This window comes from Mobula birostris, chromosome 6 (assembly GCF_030028105.1).
Source record: "Mobula birostris isolate sMobBir1 chromosome 6, sMobBir1.hap1, whole genome shotgun sequence".
NCBI classification, from domain to species: domain Eukaryota; kingdom Metazoa; phylum Chordata; class Chondrichthyes; order Myliobatiformes; family Myliobatidae; genus Mobula; species Mobula birostris.
The window spans coordinates 80188648-80212659 of NC_092375.1; the positions used below are offsets into that span (position 1 = coordinate 80188648).

General features: G+C 39.6%; 2 protein-coding genes across 9 annotated transcripts in view; one reads left to right on the forward strand and one right to left on the reverse strand.

Moving 5' to 3' along the window:
* The window catches only part of rai2 (retinoic acid induced 2), a 66759-nt gene extending 58448 nt beyond the window's left edge, over window positions 1-8311 (forward strand). For 2 of the 5 annotated variants that reach the window (XM_072260714.1, XM_072260715.1), the window contains exon 2: window positions 1285-8311. In XM_072260714.1, coding sequence (XP_072116815.1) covers window positions 1285-3051 — 1767 coding nt within the window. In that variant the 3' untranslated portion in view covers window positions 3052-8311. The remainder of the gene's footprint in view (window positions 1-1284) is intronic. The other 3 variants (XM_072260717.1, XR_011886354.1, XM_072260716.1) reach the window with 3 other exon arrangements.
* Window positions 8312-13240: 4929 nt separating this feature from the next.
* The window catches only part of scml2 (Scm polycomb group protein like 2), a 140550-nt gene continuing 129778 nt past the window's right edge, over window positions 13241-24012 (reverse strand). For 3 of the 4 annotated variants that reach the window (XM_072260718.1, XM_072260721.1, XM_072260722.1), the window contains 2 exons: window positions 14809-14972; window positions 13241-14700 (listed from right to left, as the gene is read on the reverse strand). In XM_072260718.1, coding sequence (XP_072116819.1) covers window positions 14575-14700; window positions 14809-14972 — 290 coding nt within the window. In that variant the 3' untranslated portion in view covers window positions 13241-14574. Of the gene's footprint in view, window positions 14701-14808; window positions 14973-22428; window positions 22490-24012 lie in introns of those variants that run through there. The other variant, XM_072260719.1, reaches the window with a different exon arrangement.

Below are 24012 nucleotides of genomic sequence, written 5' to 3' on the forward strand. Positions count from 1 at the left end.
TAGTCTCTTGTATCAGCCTTACCACCACTCCTGGCTGTGCATTCTGGGCACCTACTAATCTGTTTCGAAAGTGCCGGCCTCTGACATCTTCGCAAAACTTTCCTTCACGCACCTTAAACAATATTCTCTGGTACTGGCCTGTGCCTCACTGGAAAGAGATGCTGACTGTCTACTCTATGTGGGATTTCCCTGAGCACTGGGCAATCTTTGCGGAGAAAGAAAAAAAAACTTGGTTAATATTACAGGCGGATAAACCTAGAGTAGATCCGGCCATTTCTAATACAAATGGGGGGTGGGGGAACAAGTTAAAGGAAATAGCTGAAATGAATGTTTAATCCTGAAGGCTGCAACATGCTAAGTCAGATGAGGTTCTGTTTCTGAAGCTTGCATTGACTTCACTGGAGCAGTACAGCAGATGATAAATGATTGTGTGAGTGGGATGGGATACTAAGTGACTGGCATGTAAAAGAAGGGAGCTACCTCTACAGATGGAGGAGTTGCTCTGTAAAGTGGTTACTCACCTGCATCGAATAGGGCTGAAGCAAGGATTTTTCCACCCATCCTACAGGAGATTCATAGCTTGAGCTCATATGACTTCCCATCACCACATCTTCAGATCTGAAGAATGAGTAGAAACGAAGTTGGTCAATGTAAGAAAGAGTTCGGTGCTGTGAATGAAGTGGACTGCTTCAAGTAAGCAGAGGACCCTCGAACCATACTGGTATGGGATGGAGATGTAGAGGGCTTGTTTGTCATTAGAGAAAGTGAACCAGTCAGGAGCAGGAAACTGGAAGCTGTCAGAGGCGGAGGGTGATAAAATATGTTGCAGGTGTAAGTGCAAAGGGTAGGAAGGATGAATTCTAGCTTGGGGGAAAAATAAATCTGGTGATGTGAGGGGGCTGAAACTTGGATGATCTTGCATGTGGATCTCAGGAAAGGGGTAGAAGTGGATTGCGAGAGGTTGGAATATGATCAAATGAAGGGTATGAAGAAGTCTAAATGAAATGAGATTGATACCTGGATGAGACTTGAGATACTGATGGAGAACTGTGAGTGGATGATCTGTCCATCGTTTAGACTTGTTAGTGCACTGGAGAAGGAAGGAAATGTAATTTTAAAAATAGTTTAACATAAACCACAGCATTCTAACATGACTTGAGTACACGATCTTCAGTTGTTGAGAATTTATTGTTGAATTTTTCCAAGTTCTATGTCGCAGCATCATAGGCAAAGAAATCCAAAAGGCCCTGGTCACTAATAGAGATTTTTCCATTTAACTTGCAGGCCTGCGATTGGTGTAAACATATTCACCACACTAAAGACAATGCGGATACCAGTGACAGTGAGAGCAAGATACAGTTCTGTAGCATGAAATGCTTAAACCAGTACAAGATGGATCGATTTTACAAAGAAGCTCCATCTAGCCTGCCAATGGATGTTACAGACTCTCCATCCCCTATAATAACAAACAATAAATTGGAGAATGGCGTGACGCAGCTCATTACAGCAGAGGCTTGGAATATCAATCCTACAGGTATCATGAGAAAAGCACTTTCCCCTTTAGTTGCAGTTCCAGCTTCTTCTATAATGACACCACAAACTGAACCTCCTAGTGGAGTCTCACTTAAGTTGGCTGCTACGGTACTCCAACCAATTTGTTTAGGAGATAATCCTATGGTCCTACCAATCCACTTGCAGGTGGCTGGTAGTTCAACGCCACAGGTACCTCCTGGTAGTAACGCACCATGGGTGATGACTAATCAAGGTGCAGTGCCACTGTCTGTATTACTGGAACAGCATTTGATTCAACATTTAAATTCTCCACTACTGTTGACTTCACCTACCCCAAGTCCTGTGAACTCTGCCCAGAACCACATTCTTCAAGGTGCTGCTGGTTCTTACATTCAGACCCAACCACTGGGCCAAAAAGCCTCAAATCAAGCACCAGAGTATGACTTGACACCACCCCTTCAGATCCCTGGTTTTCCTACAGTTCTACAGGATTTCTTTCCTCCACACAGCATACCATCAGTCCCGAATGTTCAGTTGGGCCCTGAGAATACGTCAACGGGTTTTTCCTCATTTCCACACCAGAACCTTGGTGGTGTGCTTTCTCCATTAGTTCCCCCTGCCACTCTTCTTGTTCCATATCCAGTGATAGTTCCTCTTCCTGTCCCAATACCAATTCCCATCCCCATTCCTATCCCCATGGCCAAGGATTCAGATCTTAACAAACAAGCAGACATGCAGAGAAAAACTAACTTCAGCAACAGCACCACAAACAGAGCAACCCAGACATCAACTGAAAAAGAACAAAAAATCTCGGAGTGTATTCAGCACCAGGGAGTACAAGATTATCAACACACCAATTGCAAGTTCAATGCTGAAGCAGAAGCTCTTGATCTTTCAATGAAAAGAACATTTGTAGTAAAGAAAAATGAGTTTTTTTGTCAACCGATTGAACAGGATGGAGTGTTGGATTTATCAATTGCAACCCCCAAGAAACTGAAAGAAAGTCAGAACATATCAGGTAATGCATCTTCTAATCCATCAGCTAATTTGTTGAATGAACCTCTGTCACATCCTAACGAATCCTGGTCCAATGGAGTACCACTGTTAAGTGCACAGAAAGTGGAAGGAGTGTTACACGCCTCAACTAACAGCTGCGAGTTTTCTAGCCAGCATAAGTGGGTAGTGGATCAAAATTACAATAGGATTAGGGATGACTCACGAGCTGGCAGTAATACTGACACCTTGAACAGCACAGATACTACGAAAGTCATTGTGTCTGTAAAAGATGCTGGCCCAGCTATTCTCTGTGGTAAAATAAAAACGGTTGTTGGAGTATCTACAAAAAACTTTTCCTACAAGACAGATTTATCACAGGAGTCTGTGTTGCAGTGTTATGATGTCAAATCACAGCTTGATCTCAGAGACAGCAAAAAAAACAATAAAAATAGAAGCATAAAATTAAAGAAAATGAACTCGCAGGATTTCCATGTCCTTCCAATAAAAAAACAACGATTAGCTGCCTTTTTTGCAAGGAAGTAACATTTGCCATTTTACAGTACTTCAGGAAACAAATCCTGTAAAAAGGAGCAAACTGGAATACAGATTAGGTTGAGGCATCTGTTTTGAAATGAATTCCTGTCGTAATGAAGTTTTATGGAATATTTATTAAATAAACTTTTGTTTGAACCTTGCCGACAGCTTGTATTGAAACAAAATTAGAATAATTTTCAGTCCCCCTCCTGTTCACACAGGAGCTTTGGTAAACGGCCAGTAGTTATAAAAACAATTACAAGGTGTATTGTTTCATATCCTGAAATATTTCCTGTTGAACCCATGACTCTGCAGGTGTTAAATCTCTCTCCTGGCTTGGTTTAAGCGCTTGTATAAAAGTCAGTTCACTTCATCATTAACCTATTTAATGTCCAGGCCTGTGACTGGAAGCAACACATATCAGCCCACATTAAAATTAATGAACAGTTGTTTCTTTGGTTTTCTTCCCCTTCCCCCAAGAGAGTGGTTAATTTTGTCTGAGTAGTATTTGCAGAAATTAAAACAAAATTCATGAGGGCAACTGTTCCATCTGAATCCATTCAATAGTGTATGGTGTAATGTCAATGTTGTACTTAATTTTATTTCACCATATTACATGTGCCTAATTTAGTATAATTTACAAGAATGATAAATGATTGGATTTCCACCTGGTTGTTGACTGTTGTTTTTGAACAGTTAAAAGGAATTGGTAATGTGTTACTTGCCGATTGTTATTGCTGCAATCTAACCACGGAAGTCTCCAATAGTGCTTTAACAGCACTAATGGCCAATAAACTGGTATCTTTTGTATCGTTCTGAAATTCTGACTCTCCAGTAATCTGAAGAAAACAAGTTTGACAAATCTACAACTGCCACAGAAGTAAAATTGGCCAGAAGGCAACAGAACTGTCAGCGTAACCATGTTTGTATCCATAACTTTTTGTGTGCCTCATTAAATGAGATGATGTCTGCCCAGGGGTGACCTTTCATCTCCTGTGATTAATATTCCAACACAGTGATTTCCATGAACTCTTGAAAATTCATCATGGATCTTCAAGCTGATTCAATCATCAGTCACTCAGTTTAACTTTGTATGAAGGTCTCTTGAAGATTCATACGAAACTACACTTGCATTCTACCTAAGCCAATCATGTAACATACAAGAAACGTAGTGTTAGAAATGTCTTGCATCTCGTGTAGAAGTATGTACTTTAAGAGATCAGTTAAGAGTGGATGGTAGTCATATTCACATTAACACAAACCCAGACAGCAGTTTCTGCAGTACTCCTGAGGGTGCTTGTGCAATATTTTAAATAATGAGCATATAGTACATGAATGCAAAGTTTTCACTTGTGTCTCCATTGTCATCATTGCAAACATGAGTGCACTGGTCACCAATGCTTACCATAGAAAGTTTATATTTCCTGTGTGTAATTTAAAAATATTTATTTTGTACATTTCTTTCAAGACTGCATTGTTTTCACTGGGCTCAGATCATCAGTTGCAAAATCAAACTGAATAACGAGTAAGATTAAATGTTTAAGATTACTGCAATCCCTTCAGTATTCTCTATTCAGCCAATTTAACAAGGCTACAGAAAATGAAGTCCTTACTTGACTGGGAGAGTTAAGTTTTCTTTTAAATTTGTTTTGTGGGGGGAAAAATCAATGTGATGATTATATTAAGTTTGCAGTTTATTCAGAATAGTTAAAAACTTAATGACTATAGTACTTCAAAATTGGCATATAACAAGACTTGTAATTAAGCCTTTCAAGAATTCTGAACTTGAAAGTGATAACTAAACTGTATTCATAATTAAATGATTTTCTTTGGGGAAAATATGATCAGTGTAGTGTTAGAAAATGCAGTAAAAAAAAAAGTTGAGGGTAAAATGTAAAAACTTATTAATGTAGCCAGAATGATATCAAAAATTAATTTGTTTCAGAAATTATGGTTTCAGAAATAGTTTGTATTGTATTTTAATTTTGCACTGTTTGAGATGAAAGGCTGAACCACCAAATTTACCATTTTATTTCAAATTGTGCAGTAGTTTTAGAAACGTGTATAGATGGTTTTGGAGAAAATTTAAAACATACATTCAACAAGATGTCAAATATTACTTTCAATTGATAAGCATATGCAAATAGTCCTTCAAAAGTAATTCTTCTTACACCCTTGTGGCAAAAATTGACAGTGGATTAAAATGCATACACTTCACTAATTTTGAAGAAATTATTATGAAGGTATTAAAGAGATTTAACCACGATGTGTGTATACTGAAAGGTACAAATCTCGGACTTTTTTTTTGTTTCAGTTACTCTTTAGGTGGGGTCATTCCATTTTGATTTCTTCACTACGATGTATGGTATGTGGTAATTCTTAATCCTTTTATGGCGCATTAAATGTACAATCTAAACCTTCAATAGAAATCATTCTAGGAGCAATGTTATACAAGTCCAACCATGTATCAAATTCTTAATGCTTTTTGTTCTGCTTATATTTGCTTCATTGAACCAGTTACTTAATCCTACAAATTATGTTTGTAGGGTAATATGCAACTGTTCCTGAATTTAGTGGTGTGGGACTAGGGCTTCTGTACCTCCTACCTGATGGTAGTTGTGAGAAGAGAGCATGGCCTAGATGATGAGGTCTTTGATGGATGCTGCTTTCTTGTGGCAACACTCCATTATAACTGGGCTGTATCCACTACTTTCTGTAGCCTTTTCCATTCCTGGGCATTGATATTTCTATACCAGGCTGTGATGTAGCCAGTTAAAATATTCTCCATTGTGCACCTGTAGAAGTTTTTCAATGCTTTAGGTGAAATGCTGAATATATGCAAACTTCTAAGAAAGTATAAGTTTGCTGCTATGCCGCCTTTATGATGATACTTTTTGTGTGCTGGTCCCAGGACAGATCCTCTGATGGTAAGACCAAAGAATTTAAAGGTACTGACCTTCTCCACGCCCAGTCCCCTAATGAGAACTGCCTTGTGCACCTCCAGCTACTTCCTCCTGTAGACAATAATCAGCTCTTTCTTAAAGTTGTTCACTCAGTCCCCATATCTGCTGGCTCCACAATCTTCAATGGACAGGCTGCTCATTCTTGCTGCTGCATTCAGTGTCCTGTGCTCCTTTGCCTCCATTTTGCAGTGACTCTGGATTTGCCTTTCACCCAGCTGTAGGCTCTCTGGACTTAATTGCTCTTGGCTCCTGACTTTCATTCCTGTCTTGCCAGCTGGATTACAGGTTCCAACAAAATTTAATGGCAAGGCACCTTCCATTTATATTCCTGGCTCACTGTAAACAGCCCATTCTTCTTCAATTGTTTGTTTTCCCTTAAGTAACCTTGAGACATTAAGGACCAATAAGTCTTGGGCTCACTTCCTTTCCATTTCCATGCAAATTTTAGTTGATGCTCCACAACTAGATTCTCCCCCCCCCCCATAAGATCTTCTCTCCTTGCATCTTTCTGTCATGATACTTATTTCTCCTTCCTTGAGTACTTTGCTTCCAATTACTACCTCGACACTGCCTTTGTCTCCTACTTGCATCTCAAACTTATAAACAAACTTTGACAAATCTACAGCCACTCTGCCTCTCCTTTATTTCCCAAGGGCTCCAGCAAGGCATGTCACACAAGCAAAAGCTTCAACTGCTCCACTTGCTTATTATTTTCTTGTTCAGTATATTTGCAGGGAGCTAATTTCTCCTAGCCCCATCTCCATACTATTCCCCAGTCAAACACTCCTCATTCTTCGTCCACCTCTGAATCTATAAATTTCATTAATGGATCACTCTCCCCTCCAAACATGTACCATAAAGACAATTCACATGACTGGATACTGGGATGGAAAATTTCAATTGCATTCATTCAAGTTCTAGTAATTGTAGCATTTTGTTGGCTGTAAATATTCTATCTGAAAGAGCTCAAATATCTTTAATTTAGTTGAAACTGGATATGGATCCAACATAGCTTCTGAGTTGCTAATCAATTGGCAATATTACTCAAGGATTGACTTCTGGGAATTGTAAAAATGTCACATTGGTGTAGATGTAAAAATATGATTTAGAGGTAACTGTAACTAAGCACACTGTACCTAATTTGGGATTAATATGGACATTGTGCATGTTATTTGGGTGCTGCAGTTAACAAGGCAATACATCTTGGTTTGTTTAGAATTACAATTAATGAAAGTGCCAGGTCTACGGTGTACTTGATAAGAATTTTTGAAGGATTATATGAAATGTGGCTAAGCAAATATGTTTAAGGTCCATCTAGGGCCCACATAACTCTTGTGCTGTGTTAATTTTGGTTGCCATTCTGGCTTTGCCTTATTCTCTCTCTCTCCCCCCACCCCCTGACCCCAGTGATAATAGTACAAAATGTGCACAATGAGCTGTTGAAATCTGCCTTAAATAACAGAATGAGTGATAGTAAAATTAATTGCTTAGCAAAATGGAATAATGGTGTTTAGAAAATGTTATTTATGGCAAATTTTTAAATGTAATTTGTATTTTATTGTTAAACATTGAAAGAAATCTATATATTCTAAATTAATCTTAATTTTTTTTCAGAAGATGGCCAAATGAATTAGCATAGTTTGTTATTCAGCATCATTGTAAATGTGGTGTTCTTTAATAAATTATTATATATAGTTGTCAAGCTGTAGTCCTATTATTGACTAAAACAGGGAATAAAATTACAATATGCTATGGTTTTCTAGATGTGATGGATGGGTGTGGAAATCTTTAAATGCTTCCTCTACCACAATACACACTTACCTTTGCTATTTTATCTGCCAGTCAATAATCTTTAATTTGGTGAGAGAAGAGCAAATTCTCTGAATCAGTATAATTTGGTATATATGCACACAGAACAATCCCATGATTGTATTGAGATGTATTGTACACTATTTCCACCCAAACTAAACAAAAGGACAGGAACTATAATGTTCTATACCTGTATATTTTTGTAGGGTTTTACATATGCCTGTGGTTAATTCTCAGATGCTAATGTGAATGATATGAAATTTAAGTCTCCCAGTATAAAAACAGTTAAAAGTTTGTGCATTTCAGAAAAGTAGCGCCATGTTTTGAACTCCAAAACATGAAACTAATTGTGGGGGGAGGGGGAATCTAGAGCCGGGAGATGTGTGTCTTAGTTTCATTTTACTTTAGTGAGGTGCGCACTTATGACGTGATGGTGTAGTTACATGTTATTCACGTACATTGGCATAACATTTGTAATGAATTCAATAAAGAATGCTTTATCAAACAATATATTTATAATGACTCAAATATTACTGAAATATTCAATGTACAACTCTCCTTGTTTAGCTACTAACTCCAACTCAATATAGAATGCATCTCACCTTCACACACCTGTGTGTGTGTGTGTGTGTATATATGTATATTTATGTGCATGTATATATACCCACACCTTTCTCTCCCACCCCCCAAGCAAACTATCGTGACATTGACAACACAGTAAATTTTAAATTGTTCCATTTTTAATTGTGAAGGATTTCTTATTCTTGTGGGAAAATGTCTACCCTGATAAGGTCACTCCGGCAGGTGAGACTTGTGTCTGTAAAACAATCTTGGGTTCTGTGGCACTTGCAGGAGTTGACTCTGGATTGCAGCAAGTCTTAACAGCTCTTGATTTATTTTTTTTTTTCCAAGATGCTCTTGGCATTTTCTGGACAAGTTAGCAACCCAACACTGCAAGGCAAGCTACTCGATCTGCAGATCTATCTCAGGCCACCTGACAAAGCTTTCGGCCAATGTTTTCATTTTAACCATGCCTCGATGACTGGCATGGAGCTCCTCCAACCCTTTAGTGCTCAGTTCGGATGGTGCACTCTCAATCCCCACATAAAGGCAACCCCTATGAAGGGCATTTTCATCCCATTGCTGGTAAAACTGGGGGGGAAATGGAATTTCTACATGTTCTAGCCTTTTGGTTTGCCATATTGACTTGAGACAGTGTTTGGTTTCACTTTTGATCACCTCTGCTATAACAGGAAGACTTTCAATTTGCATTAGGAAGAATACACCAAGAAATGTCCTCTTTTGTATGTAAAATTTTCAGGTATTTTCTTTTCCAAGGGTAAACGGGACAATCCATCAGCATTTCCACGATCAGTCGTCCTTTTGAACTTGATCTTGTAATTGTGTCCTTGAAGAAACAGCCCATCTCTGCATTTGTGCTGCTGCTGTTTTCAACACCCTTCTGTGGATTGAAAATGGACACTAGTGGTTGATGATCAGCAATAAAGATAAACACACTCCAGTACAAGTACTGGTTGAAATATTTTACACTTCAAACCAGACTCAAGGCCTCTCTATCAATCTGTGTGTAATTTTTCTCTGCACTAGTAAGAGAATGTGATGAAAAAGTTATGGGCCATTCACTTCCATCACTCATAACAAGTAACTACACCTATACCATAAGGTGAGGTAACACAAGCTTCACTGGAGGATATGGATCATAATGTGAATACAGTGTCTGACATCACCATTTTCTTTGTCTTTTGGAAAGCCACTTCACACTACTTTGTCCATTGCCCTAGCTTCCTAATCTGCAGGGATGAGTTCAAGAGGTGGAACATGGTAGTCAAGTATGGCAGGAACCTATTATAGTAATTGACAAATCCTAAAAAGGGCAACACCTGTGAGATATCGTTTGGCCTTGGACCATCCACCACTGCTTGAATTTTCTCAGCACACTTGTATAATCCTTATGTGTCAATGGTGACCACAGTAAGTGGGGCAGATGCTGCACCAAAAATAAGCATAGCAATAAAGCCCTTCATGAGTGTTTATGGTGAGAAACATGTAGGGCTCTTTTTCCATTTCTATCTGACTTGTTGGCCTTTCAATCCTAACAATGCTCTCAGCATCATTGCTTAAATTTGCCCTTCTTGGTAGACTCCAGGTTCCTTAACATTTCTGACACAATATTTGTGAAGATAGGATGAAATTTCTGTGTTTCTTTGTTATCTGTTATAAATTGTCGCATTTCTAACTGTTAGGGTTCCTGTGGAATGTATGGGTTTTCTCCGGGTGCTCCAGTTTCCTTCCACATTCCAAATTAGTCATTGTAAATAATCCTGTGGTTAGGCTAGGGTTACAAATTGGGGGTTGGTAGTGCAGCTCGAAGGGCCTATTTCATGCTGTATCTCTAAATAAAATAAAGAGCACCAACAAAAGGCAGGGTTTTGCCCAATTTCTGGTGCAGCAGCACACACTGGGAATCATTTTTTTGTTAAAATAGAGTTTACTTACTCATCAATATTGAGCAAGGTTAAAACAAAGGTACCTGGGGGTGAAAATTCTTAAGTCCTTGAAAGTAATAGGGCGAGTCAAGAACACAGCTAAGAAATTAAGTGGTATCTTGGCTATGTAGTTTGAAATACTGGATATATAATTTTAAAAAATGTACCAAATCCTTACAAACTCCATCTTAGATCTCAATTGAGAACAATGTCAAGGCCCCTGGATTGCATAGAGGGTACCAGCATGGAGTTCAATTATGTGAAGAAATCAGATGATGACATTCTTCCCTTCAGAGCAGAGAAATTTAAGGGAAATTGAACAGAGGCATTCAAAATACGGGCCAGCTGGTGGTGGTGTGATATCAGCACTGGACTTCAGGGCGGATGGTCCTGAGTTTGAATCTCGCTGGGTATCTGCGCAGAAGAAAGGCCTGGCAATGTACCTCTGTATCTTGCCACAAAAACCCTATGGACAACTACACTATCTATACAGTCGCCATAAGTCAAAGGTAACTTGACGGCACTCAATAACATTAAAAAAATATGGAGGATTTTGATCAATGAAGTAGGGAAAGTAATTATTTCCTCTGGAAATTGGTTCCATAACATAGGTTATTTATTTGTTATAAAATGAAAAGGCTAAAAGGAATTTCCTCATGTTTAAGATTTAGAATACACTTCCCAAAATGATGCTGAGGGTGGAAGAAATTGGGGGTACAGTTCTAAATGCGGGAGTGTCTTCATGTCAGTGTAAGTGGGATGGGCGAAATGAATTTTGTGCTTTAAAATTCTGCCAATATGAATGACATTTATAAAGGAATAAAGTACAAATTATTTAGATCACACCAATGACTGAGGTTATTCTGATCGGCTGTGTAATTCTGGGAAAAAGTGCCTGACATGATTGTATGTTTGGTCAGTTTGGAAGTTTTGAATGCACGGTTTATAAGAACATTTTGATTAACCACACTGCCTGAGGAAGAACATTTCTGATCAGGAAGTGTAACTGGGACAGAAAATAATAAATATGATTTTATGGAAGGGTAATATTTCATAGATCTGTTAAAAGGTTTCCTGGAGCAGAATAATTTGGAGAAATATAGTATGTGTATTCTGTGTACACATTACTCAGGAGAGTGTGGGTCACAGACTTTGCATAACTAAAACAAGACCTGGGTCAAAGCTGGATCTGTGGCACAGTTGCAGAGCCTGAGTCAGAAGCTCAGGTCCAATCCTGACCATAAGTGCTACCCACATAGAGCTTGCCCTGTGACTGTGGGATTACTTTGGCTCTTCTGGTTTCCTCACGTAGATGATTACCCATGAAGTCACCTATGGATAATCAGGTACAACATCAAACTCAAATGAAGCCATTAGAAACCATAAACTCATAGAAATAAAGTTTATAAACAAACATGTACCTGAATGGCAGCACCAGTATTGGAAAAGGGTATAGAATTAGAGACTCTGCACAGTAACAGGCCCTTCTGGCCCAATATGTCTATGCACTCAATTACACCCATGTGACCAATTAATCCACTACTCCTCATGTCTTTGGAATGTGGGAAGAAACTGGAGCGTCCGGAGGAAATCCATGCTTCATACAATCTCCTTCCAGACAGTGGTGGAATTGAACCCACGTTGCTTGCACCGTAATAGCGTTAACACTAACTGCTACAATACTGTGTGCCTGATGTTTGAAGAAGACCAACTGCCTTTTTGGTAACACTAACCAATTAATTCTACTTTTCTGCTCTTTCTCAATAGCCCTGCAACTTTCCCCCCTTTAATTATTAGAACATAGAAATCTACAGCACATTGCAGGCTTTTCAGCCCACAATGTTGTGCTGAACTACTCGAGAGACTGCCCAGAATTTCCAGCCCTCTATTTTTCTAATCTCCATGTACCTATCTAAGAGGCTCTTAAAAACAAAAATCTATTGTATCCACCTCTACCACCATTCCATGCACCACACACTCTCTATGTAGAAAAACTTAGCCCCGACATCCCCCACCTCCCCCCCGTACCTACTTTCAAGCATCTTAAAACTATGCCCTGTCATGTTAGTCATTTCAGCCCTGGGAAAAAGCCTCTGGCTATCCACACGATCTATGCATCTCATCATTTTATACACCCCTGTCAGGTCACTTCTCATCCTCTGTTGCTCCAAGGAGAAAAGGCCAAGTTCACTCAATCTATTCTCATAAGGCACTCTCTCCAATCCAGGCAACATCCTTGTAAATCTCCTCTGCACTCTCTCTATAGTATCCACATCCTTCCTGTAGGGAGGTGACCAGAACTGAACACAGTATTCCAAGTGGGTCTAACTAAGGTCTTATATAGTTGTAACATTACCTCACGGCTCTTGAACTCAATCCCACAGTTGAGGAAGGCCAACACAACATACACCCTCTTAATAACACTGTCAAACTGTGCAGCAGTTTTGAGTGTCTTATGGACAAGGACCCCAAGATCTCTCTGATCTCTGATCCTCCACACTGCCAATATTCTTGCAAATATCTTTTGAAATGTTACCATTGTTCCTGGTTTCACCCTCCTTTCAGGTATAGACAACTTGTATAATATGCATTTCTTTACATTACCTTTTTTTAAGTTTAAGAAATCACCTTACAATCTGTCTTCTGCTTATTATTCTGCCACAGGAAGTTTCTCTTTATTTACTCAAAAACCACTAATGAAATACCAACAGAAAATATTGAAAATATTCAGGTTATCAACTATGGAGAAAGGGTTAATTTTTCAGCTCAGTGATATTTCATGAGTTCAACATCTACTGCTTCTCTACAATGCTCCATCGATATCTAAATATATCCTTGAAAACTGTCACATTATACATTGTCAACTTTTGTCGATATGCCACAAGAGGCAATGAAGCACAAAACAGCAAACTGACCAAAATCATTTATTTCTTGCCAAGATGCTGTATTATGTACAGTGCTTTAACTATTGCTTATTAGAACTGCAATAGAAAAATGTTCAGTTAGAACCAAAAATGGAACTGTTCATAAACAATGACAGACTATATTTAAATTACAACATGACTACACTTACACAAGTTACACAAGTTTATATAACTACAAAATGTTTATTACGCATAAAGCATTTTTGCCATAAGTATGTCATTACCAATGCAAAACAAATTTGCTTTTATGTTACTAAAAGGAAATTACCTTGGATAAAAAGGCAACCAGCAACAAAATAAACTATTTCACAGACTTCAAACTTGTGTAAAATAGTTATTTCTTCCAATTAATTTACTCATTATGAAATACATTCAAACTGTTACTGGCAAGGAAATTTTACATTCTTATCCCTGATTTAATTTATCTTCACAGGCACAGATAGTAAAATAGATTACTATCAATATGTTAGACCTCACAGTGTATAAAAACATGGCTAGTTGACTAATCATATAGTCAACAAATTATATAAAAAATTGAGGGTAAGAACATACTAGAAATGTGTGAAGGTCTAAACATAACCTTCCAAAACATTGTGCTAGTTTTAGTTTTCAATTACTGCATAACAGTGTAAACTACTGTCTGACCCCTTCAAGGGTGACAGTATTAGCCTGGTTGATCATATGATAAAAATCATATGGTAGAAGACAGATTGCTCCACTGGAGCATAGGAAGAGCTAGGTAAGAATAGTCACAGGATTTGCTATCGAGGCAAGAACACCTGATCATTCAAAAATCCTTCTAGTAATCTAGAAGCTTTGCATAAATATTTTAGCACAGTAAAATCCTGATGTAGATATCCTTTGGATTTTAGCTATTTTGGTAACAAGAAACAACTGTATTTATGGATTATCAGAAACTTGCAAATATTGTAACACTACTGCACTTTAAGGAAGATACAAATGAAAGGTATGTAAACTGCAGACTGAAATGTGTCAAAAAATTAACAAATTTACATAAGTATAAATGCATAAAATTTAGCATTTTGAACTTTGAATATTTACTTTGAATTCTGCACCCTTGTTTGAATTACCAAAGCAACAATAAAACTTACACAAATATTCTTTGACAATGATTAAAATAGGGGCCATTTCAAATTCTACATTGCAGGATGAAACTGTACATTTTTCTTGGTTTAGAAGTCTCATTAAACAGCAAAGCAGCTGCTCCTCCAAGAGAAATCTGAAAATTGTTATACACAATAGAGGATATTGATGGCTTTCAGGATCAAAACTTCCATCTAGCTGTTAAAAATGAAATGTTATTTTCTCTTAGTATTTTCCATGCTTCAATCTTTCAATATGATAACAAAGCTTCAAAGCTGGGCCCAACTTCAGCCCCATGTATTTCATTATCATGTCACTTCGCAGTAAGAGTAGTGCCTTCCCATCGATTTCCTGCAATACCATAACACATGTTAATACAAGAATTGCTGCCACAAAGGCAATACTTACAAACAGTAGAGATAAAGAAAAGTACTTCTGATAGCTCTGAAAACTACTTGCATGTTTTCTGAAGAGATCTGCATGTGGTGCCAACGCTAGGGGATCTGCATCCTTTACAAATTTCATGACTTCTTCAATTGACCAAGTTGAAGGATCTTTGCTATTAGTTCTTAGAGACTCTCGTTCTGTCGAATGAAGGTCAGGTCCAGTAGTAGAACTTGCAGCTACATTAAAAATTGTAAAATTACAACAAGCTGAACATTGAAAAGCTGTTGATAATTTTGTAATAATTCCTGTAAAATCAGCAAAACTGTTTTCATCTTCCGAAATCATTTATTGATCTGCTCTGTAGAAGTGTAATTACCTTTTAATTGATTGATTTTTAGGTAACCACAGCACTTGAAGTGTGTACTGACAAATGTCAATTCATTGTTTAGTTCACTTTAGTAAATTATTTCAGAAATATCCAGTTGTCAACCAGAATTTGCAAGAGTAAGCCAAGAGAAATTTTCTGTGAGTTAACAGTGAATTGAGAAAGGAAGCCAAAAAAGAATTTTATTTGTTATCTCCCACATCACTGCCATGTGTATGTTTTAAAGAAATTACAATACAAACATATTGCTTTGCTCCCAGTTTGAAGCCTATGGAAATCAGTACTGTCCCATTGACCCCATGAGCTCACTGGAGCAAATATTAGTCCAGAAGACACAGGAGAAAAGTGAGGCCACTCAGCCGATAGAGTCTGCTCCACCATTCCATCATCCCTCTCAACCACAATCTCCTGCCTTCTCCCCGTAACCTTTGACATCCTAACTAATCAATAACCTATCAACCTCTGCCTTAAATATACTCAGTGACTTGGGCCTCCGAAACCATTTATTATCCTACCTATGTTATTGGTACCAATTGTTCATCCCAGTTTGGCAAAAGAATAAATCAAGGAAGGTAGTGCACCCGTGGCTGACAAGAGAAATTAGGGATAGTATCAATTCCAAAGAAGAAGCATACAAATTAGCCAGAAAAAGTGGCTCACCTGAGGACTGGGAGAAATTCAGAGTTCAGCAGAGGAGGACAAAGGGCTTAATTAGGAAGGGGGAAAAAAGATTATGAGAGAAAACTGGCAGGGAACATGAAAACTGACTGTAAAAGCTTTTATAGATATGTAAAAAGGAAAAGACTGGTAAAAACAAATGTAGGTCCCCTACAGACAGAAACAGATGAATTGATTATGGGGAGCAAGGACATGGCAGACCAATTGAATAATTACTTTGATTCTGTCTTCACTAAGGAGGACATAAATAATCTTCCAGAAATAGTAGGGGACAGAGGGTCCAGTGAGATGGAAGAACTGAGCGAAATACATGTTAGTAGGGAAGTGGTGTTAGGTAAATTGAAGGGATTAAAGGCAGATAAATTCCCAGGGCCAGATGGTCTGCATCCCAGAGTGCTTAAGGAAGTAGCCCAAGAAATAGTGGATGCATTAGTGATAATTTTTCAAAACTCGTTAGATTCTGGACTAGTTCCTGAGGATTGGAGGGTGGCTAATGTAATCCCACTTTTTAAAAAAGGAGGGAGAGAGAAACCGGGGAATTATAGACCAGTTAGCCTAACGTCGGTGGTGGGGAAACTGCTGGAGTCAGTTATCAAAGATGTGATAACAGCACATTTGGAAAGCGGTGAAATCATCGGACAAAGTCAGCATGGATTTCTGAAAGGAAAATCATGTCTGACGAATCTCATAGAATTTTTTGAGGATGTAACTAGTAGAGTGGTTAGGGGAGAAACAGTGGATGTGGTATATTTGGATTTTCAAAAGGCTTTTGACAAGGTCCCACACAGGAGATTAGTGTGCAAACTTAAAGCACACGGTATTGGGGGTAAGGTATTGACGTGGATAGAGAATTGGTTAGCAGACAGGAAGCAAAGAGTGGGAATAAACGGGACCTTTTCAGAATGGCAGGCAGTGACTAGTGGGGTACCACAAGGCTCAGTGCTGGGACCCCAGTTGTTTACAATACATATTAATGACTTGGATGAGGGAATTAAATGCAGCATCTCCAAGTTTGCGGATGACACGAAGCTGGGCGGCAGTGTTAGCTGTGAGGAGGATGCTAAGAGGATGCAGGGTGACTTGGATAGGTTGGGTGAGTGGGCAAATTCATGGCAGATGCAATTTAATGTGGATAAATGTGAAGTTATCCACTTTGGTGGCAAAAATAGGAAAACAGATTATTATCTGAATGGTGGCCAATTAGGAAAAGGGGAGGTGCAACAAGACCTGGGTGTCATTATACACCAGTCATTGAAAGTAGGCATGCAGGTACAGCAGGCGGTGAAAAAGGCGAATGGTATGCTGGCATTTATAGCAAGAGGATTCGAGTATAGGAGCAGGGAGGTACTACTGCAGTTGTACAAGGCCTTGGTGAGACCACACCTGGAGTATTGTGTGCAGTTTTGGTCCCCTAATCTGAGGAAAGACATCCTTGCCATAGAGGGAGTACAAAGAAGGTTCACCAGATTGATTCCTGGGATGGCAGGACTTTCATATGAAGAAAGACTGGATGAACTAGGCTTGTACTTGTTGGAATTTAGATGATTGAGGGGGGATCTGATTGAAACGTATAAAATCTTAAAGGGATTGGACAGGCTAGATGCAGGAAGATTGTTCTCGATGTTGGGGAAGTCCAGAACGAGGGGTCACAGTTTGAGGATAAAGGGAAAGCCTTTTAGGACTGAGATTAGGAAAAACTTCTTCACACAGAGAGTGGTGAATCTGTGGAATTCTCTGCCACAGGAAACAGTTGAGGCCAGTTCATTGGCTATATTTAAGAAGGAGTTAGATATGGCCCTTGTGGCTACGGGGATCAGGGGCTATGGAGGGAAGGCTGGTGCAGGGTTCTGAGTTGGATGATCAGCCATGATCATAATAAATGGCGGTGCAGGCTCGAAGGGCCGAATGGCCTACTCCTGCACCTATTTTCTATGTTTCTAAGAGGGAATTCAGGGAGTTGGGTAGGAGGCTGAAAAGCAGGACCTCCAGGGAAGTAATCTCAGGATTGCTGCCTGTGCCATGTGCTAATGAGCACAAGAATAGCATGATCAGGCATATTAATGCGTGGCTGAGAGACTGATTTAGGGGCCAAGGCTTCAGATTCCTGGATCTTTGGGGACTCTTCTGGGGGAGGTACGACCTGTACAAAAAGGATGGGTTACACCTGAATCCAAAAGGATCCAATATCCTAGCGGTCAGGTTTAATAGAGCTGTTAGGGAGGGTTAAACTAATTTGGCAGGAACCAGAGTGATAGGGCTGAGAAAGGGGAAAACAGAAATAAATCAAAGATAGCATGCAACAGAGATGATAGAAAGGAGATGAGCCAGTGGGATGAGTTACAGGGCAATAGAGGTGTGGTGCAGTTAAACCAGAAAGTAACAAATACTGAACTGGAAGTGTTATATTTGAATGCATGCAGCATAAGAAATAAAATGGACGATCTTGAAATTCAGCTACAGATTGGCAAGTATGACATTGTGGCCATCTCTGAAACTTGGCTAAAGGATGACTGCCATTGGGAGCTGAACGTCCAAGTATACACAGTGTATCAGAAAGATAGGTTAGTAGGCAGAGGGGGTGGTGTGGCCCTGTGCATAAGAAATAATATTAAATCATTAGAAAGGAATAATATAGGATCAGAAGGTGTGGAGTCTCTATGGGTTGAGTTAAGAAATGGCAAGGGTAAAAGGACCCTAATGGCAGTTATGTGTAGGCCTCCAAACAGCAGCTGGGTTGTGGATTACAAATTACAGCAGGAGATAGAAAAGGCATGTCAGAAGGGCAATGTCATGATAATCGTTGGGGATTTTAACATGAAAGTAGATTGGGAAAACCAGGTCAGTACTGGACCTCAAGAGAGAGAATTTGTAGAATGTCTAAGGGATGACTTTTTAGAACAGCTTGTTGTTGAGCCCACTAGGGGATCAGCTGTGCTGGATTGGGTGTTGTGCAATGATCCAGAGGTGATAAAAGAGCTTAGAGTTAAGGAACCCTTAGGGAACAGTGATTACAATATGATCGCGTTCACTTTGAAATTTGAGAAGGAGAAACTAAAATCCAATGTGTCGGTATTTCAGCGGAACAAAGAAAATTACAATGGCATGAGTGGGGATCTGGGCAAAGTTGACTGGAAAGGGACACTAGCAGGAAAGACAGCAGAGCAGTAATGGCTGGAGTTTCTGCAAAAAATGATGGAAGTGCAAGACATATATTCCAAGTAAGAAGAAATTTTCGAATGGAAGAAGGACACTACCGTGGCTGACAAGTGAAGACAGAGCCAAAATAAAAGCAAAAGAGAGGAAGCCAAAGCTAGTGGGAAGATAGAGGATTGGGAAGCTTTTAAAACTTGCAGAAGGAAATTAAGAAGGTCATTAGGAAGGAAAAGATGAATTATGAAAGGAAGCTGGTGACTAATATCAAAGAAGGTACTATATACTTAAAAAAAGCATTTAAAGGGTAAAAGAGAGTTAATGGTAGATATAGGACCAATAAAAAATGACGCTGGAGATTTTGCAATGAAAGACGCAGAGATGGCAGAGGAACTGAATGCGTATCTTGCATCAGTCTTTACAGTGGAAGATATCTGCAGTATACCGGACATTCAAGAGTATCAGGGAAGTGAAATACATGCAGTGAAAATTACAACTGAATAGGTGCTCAGGAAGCTTAATGGTCTGAGGTGTACAAATCTGCTGGACCTGATGGAATGCACCCTCGGGTTCTGAAGGAAGTAGCTGGAGAGATTGCGGAGGCATTAACAGTGATCTTTCAAAAAATTGATAGATTCTGCCATTGTACCGGATGACTGGAAAATTGCAAATGTTACTCCACTATTTAAGAAGGGTGGGAGGCAGCAGAAAGGAAACTATAGACCTGTTAGCCTGACATTAGTAGTTGGGAAGTTGTTGGAATCGATCATTATTGATGAGATTACGGAGTACCTGGAGGCAAATGACAAGACAGGCTAAAGCCAGCATGGTTTCCTGAAGGGAAAATTTTGCCTGACAAACCTACAGGAATTTTTTGAGGAAATTACAAGCAGACTAGACAAAGGAGATGTAGTAGATGTGGTGTACTTGGACTTTCAGAAGGCCTTTGACAAGGTGTCGCACATGAGGCTGCTTAGCAAGATAAAAGCCCATGGAATTACAGGGAAGTTACTAGCATGGGTGGAGCATTGGCTGATCAGCAGAAAACAGAGAGTGGGAATAAAGGGATCCTATTCTGGCTGGCTGCCGGTTACCAGTGGAGTTCCACAGGGGTTGGTGTTGGGACTGCAGCTTTTTACGATGTATGTCAATGATTTGGACTATGAGGTTAATGGATTTGTGGCTAAATATGCCGATGATACAAAGATAGGTGGAAGAGCGGGTAGTGTTGAGGAAATAGAGAGCCTGCAAAGAGACTTAAGTAGTTTAGGAGAATGGGCAAAGAAGTGGCAAATGAAATACAATGTTGGAAAGTGTATGGTCATGCACTTTGGTGGAAGAAATAAACAGGTAGACTATTATTCAGATGGGATGAGAATTCAAAACGCAGAGATGCATGCAAAGGGACTTGGGAGTCCTTGTGCAGGACACCTTAAAGATTAACCTCCAGGTTGAGTCGGTGGTGAAGACAACGAATGCAATGTTGGCATTCATTTCTAGAGGTATAGAATACAAGAGCAGGGATGTGATGTTGAGGCACTATAAGGCACTCATGAGACCACACTTGGAATATTGTGTGCAGTTTTGGGCTCCTTATTTTAGAAAGGATTACTGACATTGGAGAGGGTTCAGAGAAGATTCACAAGAATGATTCCAGGAATGAAAGGGTTACCGTATGAGGAACGTCTGGCAGCTCTTGTGCTGTATTGCCAGGAGTTCAGGAGAATGGTGGGGGGGGATCTCACTGAAACATTCTGAATGTTAAAAGGCCTGAACAGATTAGATATGGCAAAGTTATTTCCCATGGTTGGGGAGCCTCAGACGAGGGCACGACTTCAGGATTGAAGGACGTCCATTTAGAACAGAGATGCAGAGAAATTACTTTAGTCAGAGGGTGGTAAATCTGTGGAATTTGTTTCCATGAGTGGCTGTGAAGGTCAAGTCATTGGATGTATTTAAGGCAGCGATAGATAGGTTTTTGATTAGCCAGGGCATCAAAGGGTATGGGGAGAAGGCAGGGGAGTGGGCAAGACTGGAAGAATTTGATCAGCCCATGATTGAATGGCAGAGCAGACTCGAGGGACCGAATGGCCTACTTCTGATTCTATATCTTATGGTCTTATATCTTATCTTCTGGCTAAAGAAATTCATCCTCATCTCTGTTCTAAATGGACGTCCCTGAGGCTGTCTGGTCCTAGACTCAACCACTATAGGAATCATCATCATCTCTGCATCCACTCTATCTAAGCCATTCAATAGGTTTCAATGGAATCTCTCTCCCCCTCCCCCCCCATTCTTATAAACTCCAGCGAGTGTGGGCCCAGAGTCATCAAATGTTCCTTATACACTAACTCTTTCTTCCTGGAACCATTCTCCTGAACCTCCTCAAGACCCTCTCCAATGGCAGCACATCTTTTCTTAGATAGATAAGGGACCCAAAATTGCTCACAATGTATGAAGCTGCAGCATAACATCCTTGGTCTTATATTCTACCCTTCTTGAAATGAATGCTAACATTGCATACGACTTCCTTACCACTAACTCAGCCTGAAAGTTAACATTTAGAGAATCCTGCACAAGAAGTCCCAAGTCCCTTTGCACCTCTGATTTTGAATTTTCTCCATGTTTTGAAAAGAATCTACACCTTTATTCTTTCTACCAAATTACATGACCATACACTTCCCTCTACTATATTCTATCTGTCACTGCTTAGACCTTCTCTTAATCTAAATCCTTCTGCAGACTCCCTAGTTCCTCAACACTAGCTGCCCCTCCTTCCTATTGTCCGCAAACCTGGCCACAGAGCCATCAATTCTGTCATCCAAATCACTGACATATAACGTAAAAAGCAGTCCCAATATCGACCCTTACAGAACACCAATAGTTATTAGCAGCCACCAGAAAAGGCCCACTTTATTCTTATTCTTTGCCTCCTGCCAGTCAGCCAAAGCTTCTATCATTGCTTCTATCTTTCATATACGATGATGGTTTCTTAATCTTGTTAAGCAGCTTTATGTGTGGCACCTTGTTAAAGGCCCCCTGAAGATCCAAGTAAACAAAATCCACTGATTCTTCGTCTATTCTGTCTGTCATTCCTTCAAAGAATTCCAATAGATTAGTTGGACAAGATTTCCCCTTTAAGAAAACCATGCTGACTTTAGCTTACTTTATCATGTGCATTTAAGTACTCCAAAATCTCATCCTTAGTTATGGACTCCCAACATCTTTCAAATCACAGATGGTTAACTAACTAGTCAGGCTAACTAGCTTATTACTTCCTGCCTCTCTTCCTTCTTAAAGAGTGGAGTGACATTTGCAATTTTCCGGGCCTCCAGAACCATTCCCGAATCTAGTTATTTTTGAAAGATCATTACTAATGCCTCCAGAATCTCTTCAGCTACCTCTTTCAGAATCCTGGGGTGGATGACTTATCCACCTTCAGACCTTTCAGCTTCCCAAGCAACTTCTTAGTAATAGCAACTGCACTCACTTCTGCCTCCTGACACTCTCAAATTTCTGGCATACTGCTAGTGTCTTCCACTGTAAAGAGAGATGCAAGATACTTATTAAGATCCCCTGCCACTTAATTGTCCCTCATTACTACTCCTCCAGCGTCATTTTGCAGTGGTCCAATATCCACTCTGTTTTACTCTTTATATATCTGAAGAAACTTTTGATATTTTCTTTTATATCATTGGCTAGTTTATCTTCATATTTCATCTTTTCTCTCATTTTTTTTAGTTGTCTTCTGTTGGTTTTTAAAAGCTTCCCAATCTTCTAATTTTTCACTAATTTTTGTTATATTATATGCCCTCTCTTTTGCTTTTACGCTGTCTTTGACTTTCCTCGTCAGTCACAGTTGCCTCATCCTCCCTTTAGAATACTTATTCATCTTTGGGATGTATCCATCCTGCGCCTTTTGAATTGCCTCCAAAAACTCCAGCCATTGCTGTTCTGCCATCATCCCTGCTAGTGTCCTCTTCCAATCAACTTTGGTCAGCTCCTCTCTCATGCCTCTGTAATCCCCTTTACTCCACTGTAATACTGATACATATGACCTTACTCTTCCTTCTCAAATTGCAAGGTGAATCCTATGTTATGATCACTGACTCCTAAGGGTTCCTTTACCTTATCAAATCTGGTTCACTACACCACACACAATCCTGAATTGCCTATTGTCCTAATGGGTTCAATCACAAGCTGCTCTAAAAAGTCATCTCGTAGGCATTCTACAAATGCCCTCTCTTAGGATTTAGCACCAAGCTAATTTTCCCAACCTACCTGCATATTGAAATCCCCCATGACGATCATAACATTGCCCTTTTGACATGCATTTTCTATCTCCCATTGTAATTTGTAGCCCACATCCTGGCTACCGTTCAAGCCAAATATTGTGGGATGGAAGAGGCTCATAATTTTATAACATTAATTACTCGTAATGTATGAAATAATTAATACATTATCAGTAAATAGTAGATAGATAGATATACTTTATTGATCCCGAGGGAAATTGGGTTTCGTTACAGCCGCACCAACCAAGAATAGAACATAAATATAGCAATACAAAAATCACAAACAATCAAACAAAAAAATGCAAACTATGCCAGACGGAAATAAGTCCAGGACCAGCCTATTGGCTCAGGGTGGCTGACCCTCCACAGGAGGAGCTGCAAAGTTTGATGGCCACAGGCAGGAACAACCTCCAGTGACGCCCACTGTTGTATCTCAGTGGAATATGGCCAGAGTCCAACAGCAAAAAGTTCAATATCCGGTCTACAAACACGTTCCTTGATCGTAATATGACCCGGATTGCACCATCCGTTGTTAACCAGAACAATAAGCACCCAACTCCTTTACGCTTACCGCTCTCAGTGCACTTCCAGTCAGCCCGAACGGTCTGGAAGCTGTCCATGGAAAAGTTTTGATCGGGTATGTCCTCGTGCAGCCCCGTTCCAGTAAAACACATAACACTGCACTCCCGAAATGTTCTCTGATGCCTGGCTAGCGCCGTGAACTCATCTATTTTATTACCCACTGAACTCCTCTTCTCCATAAGTCTCTGT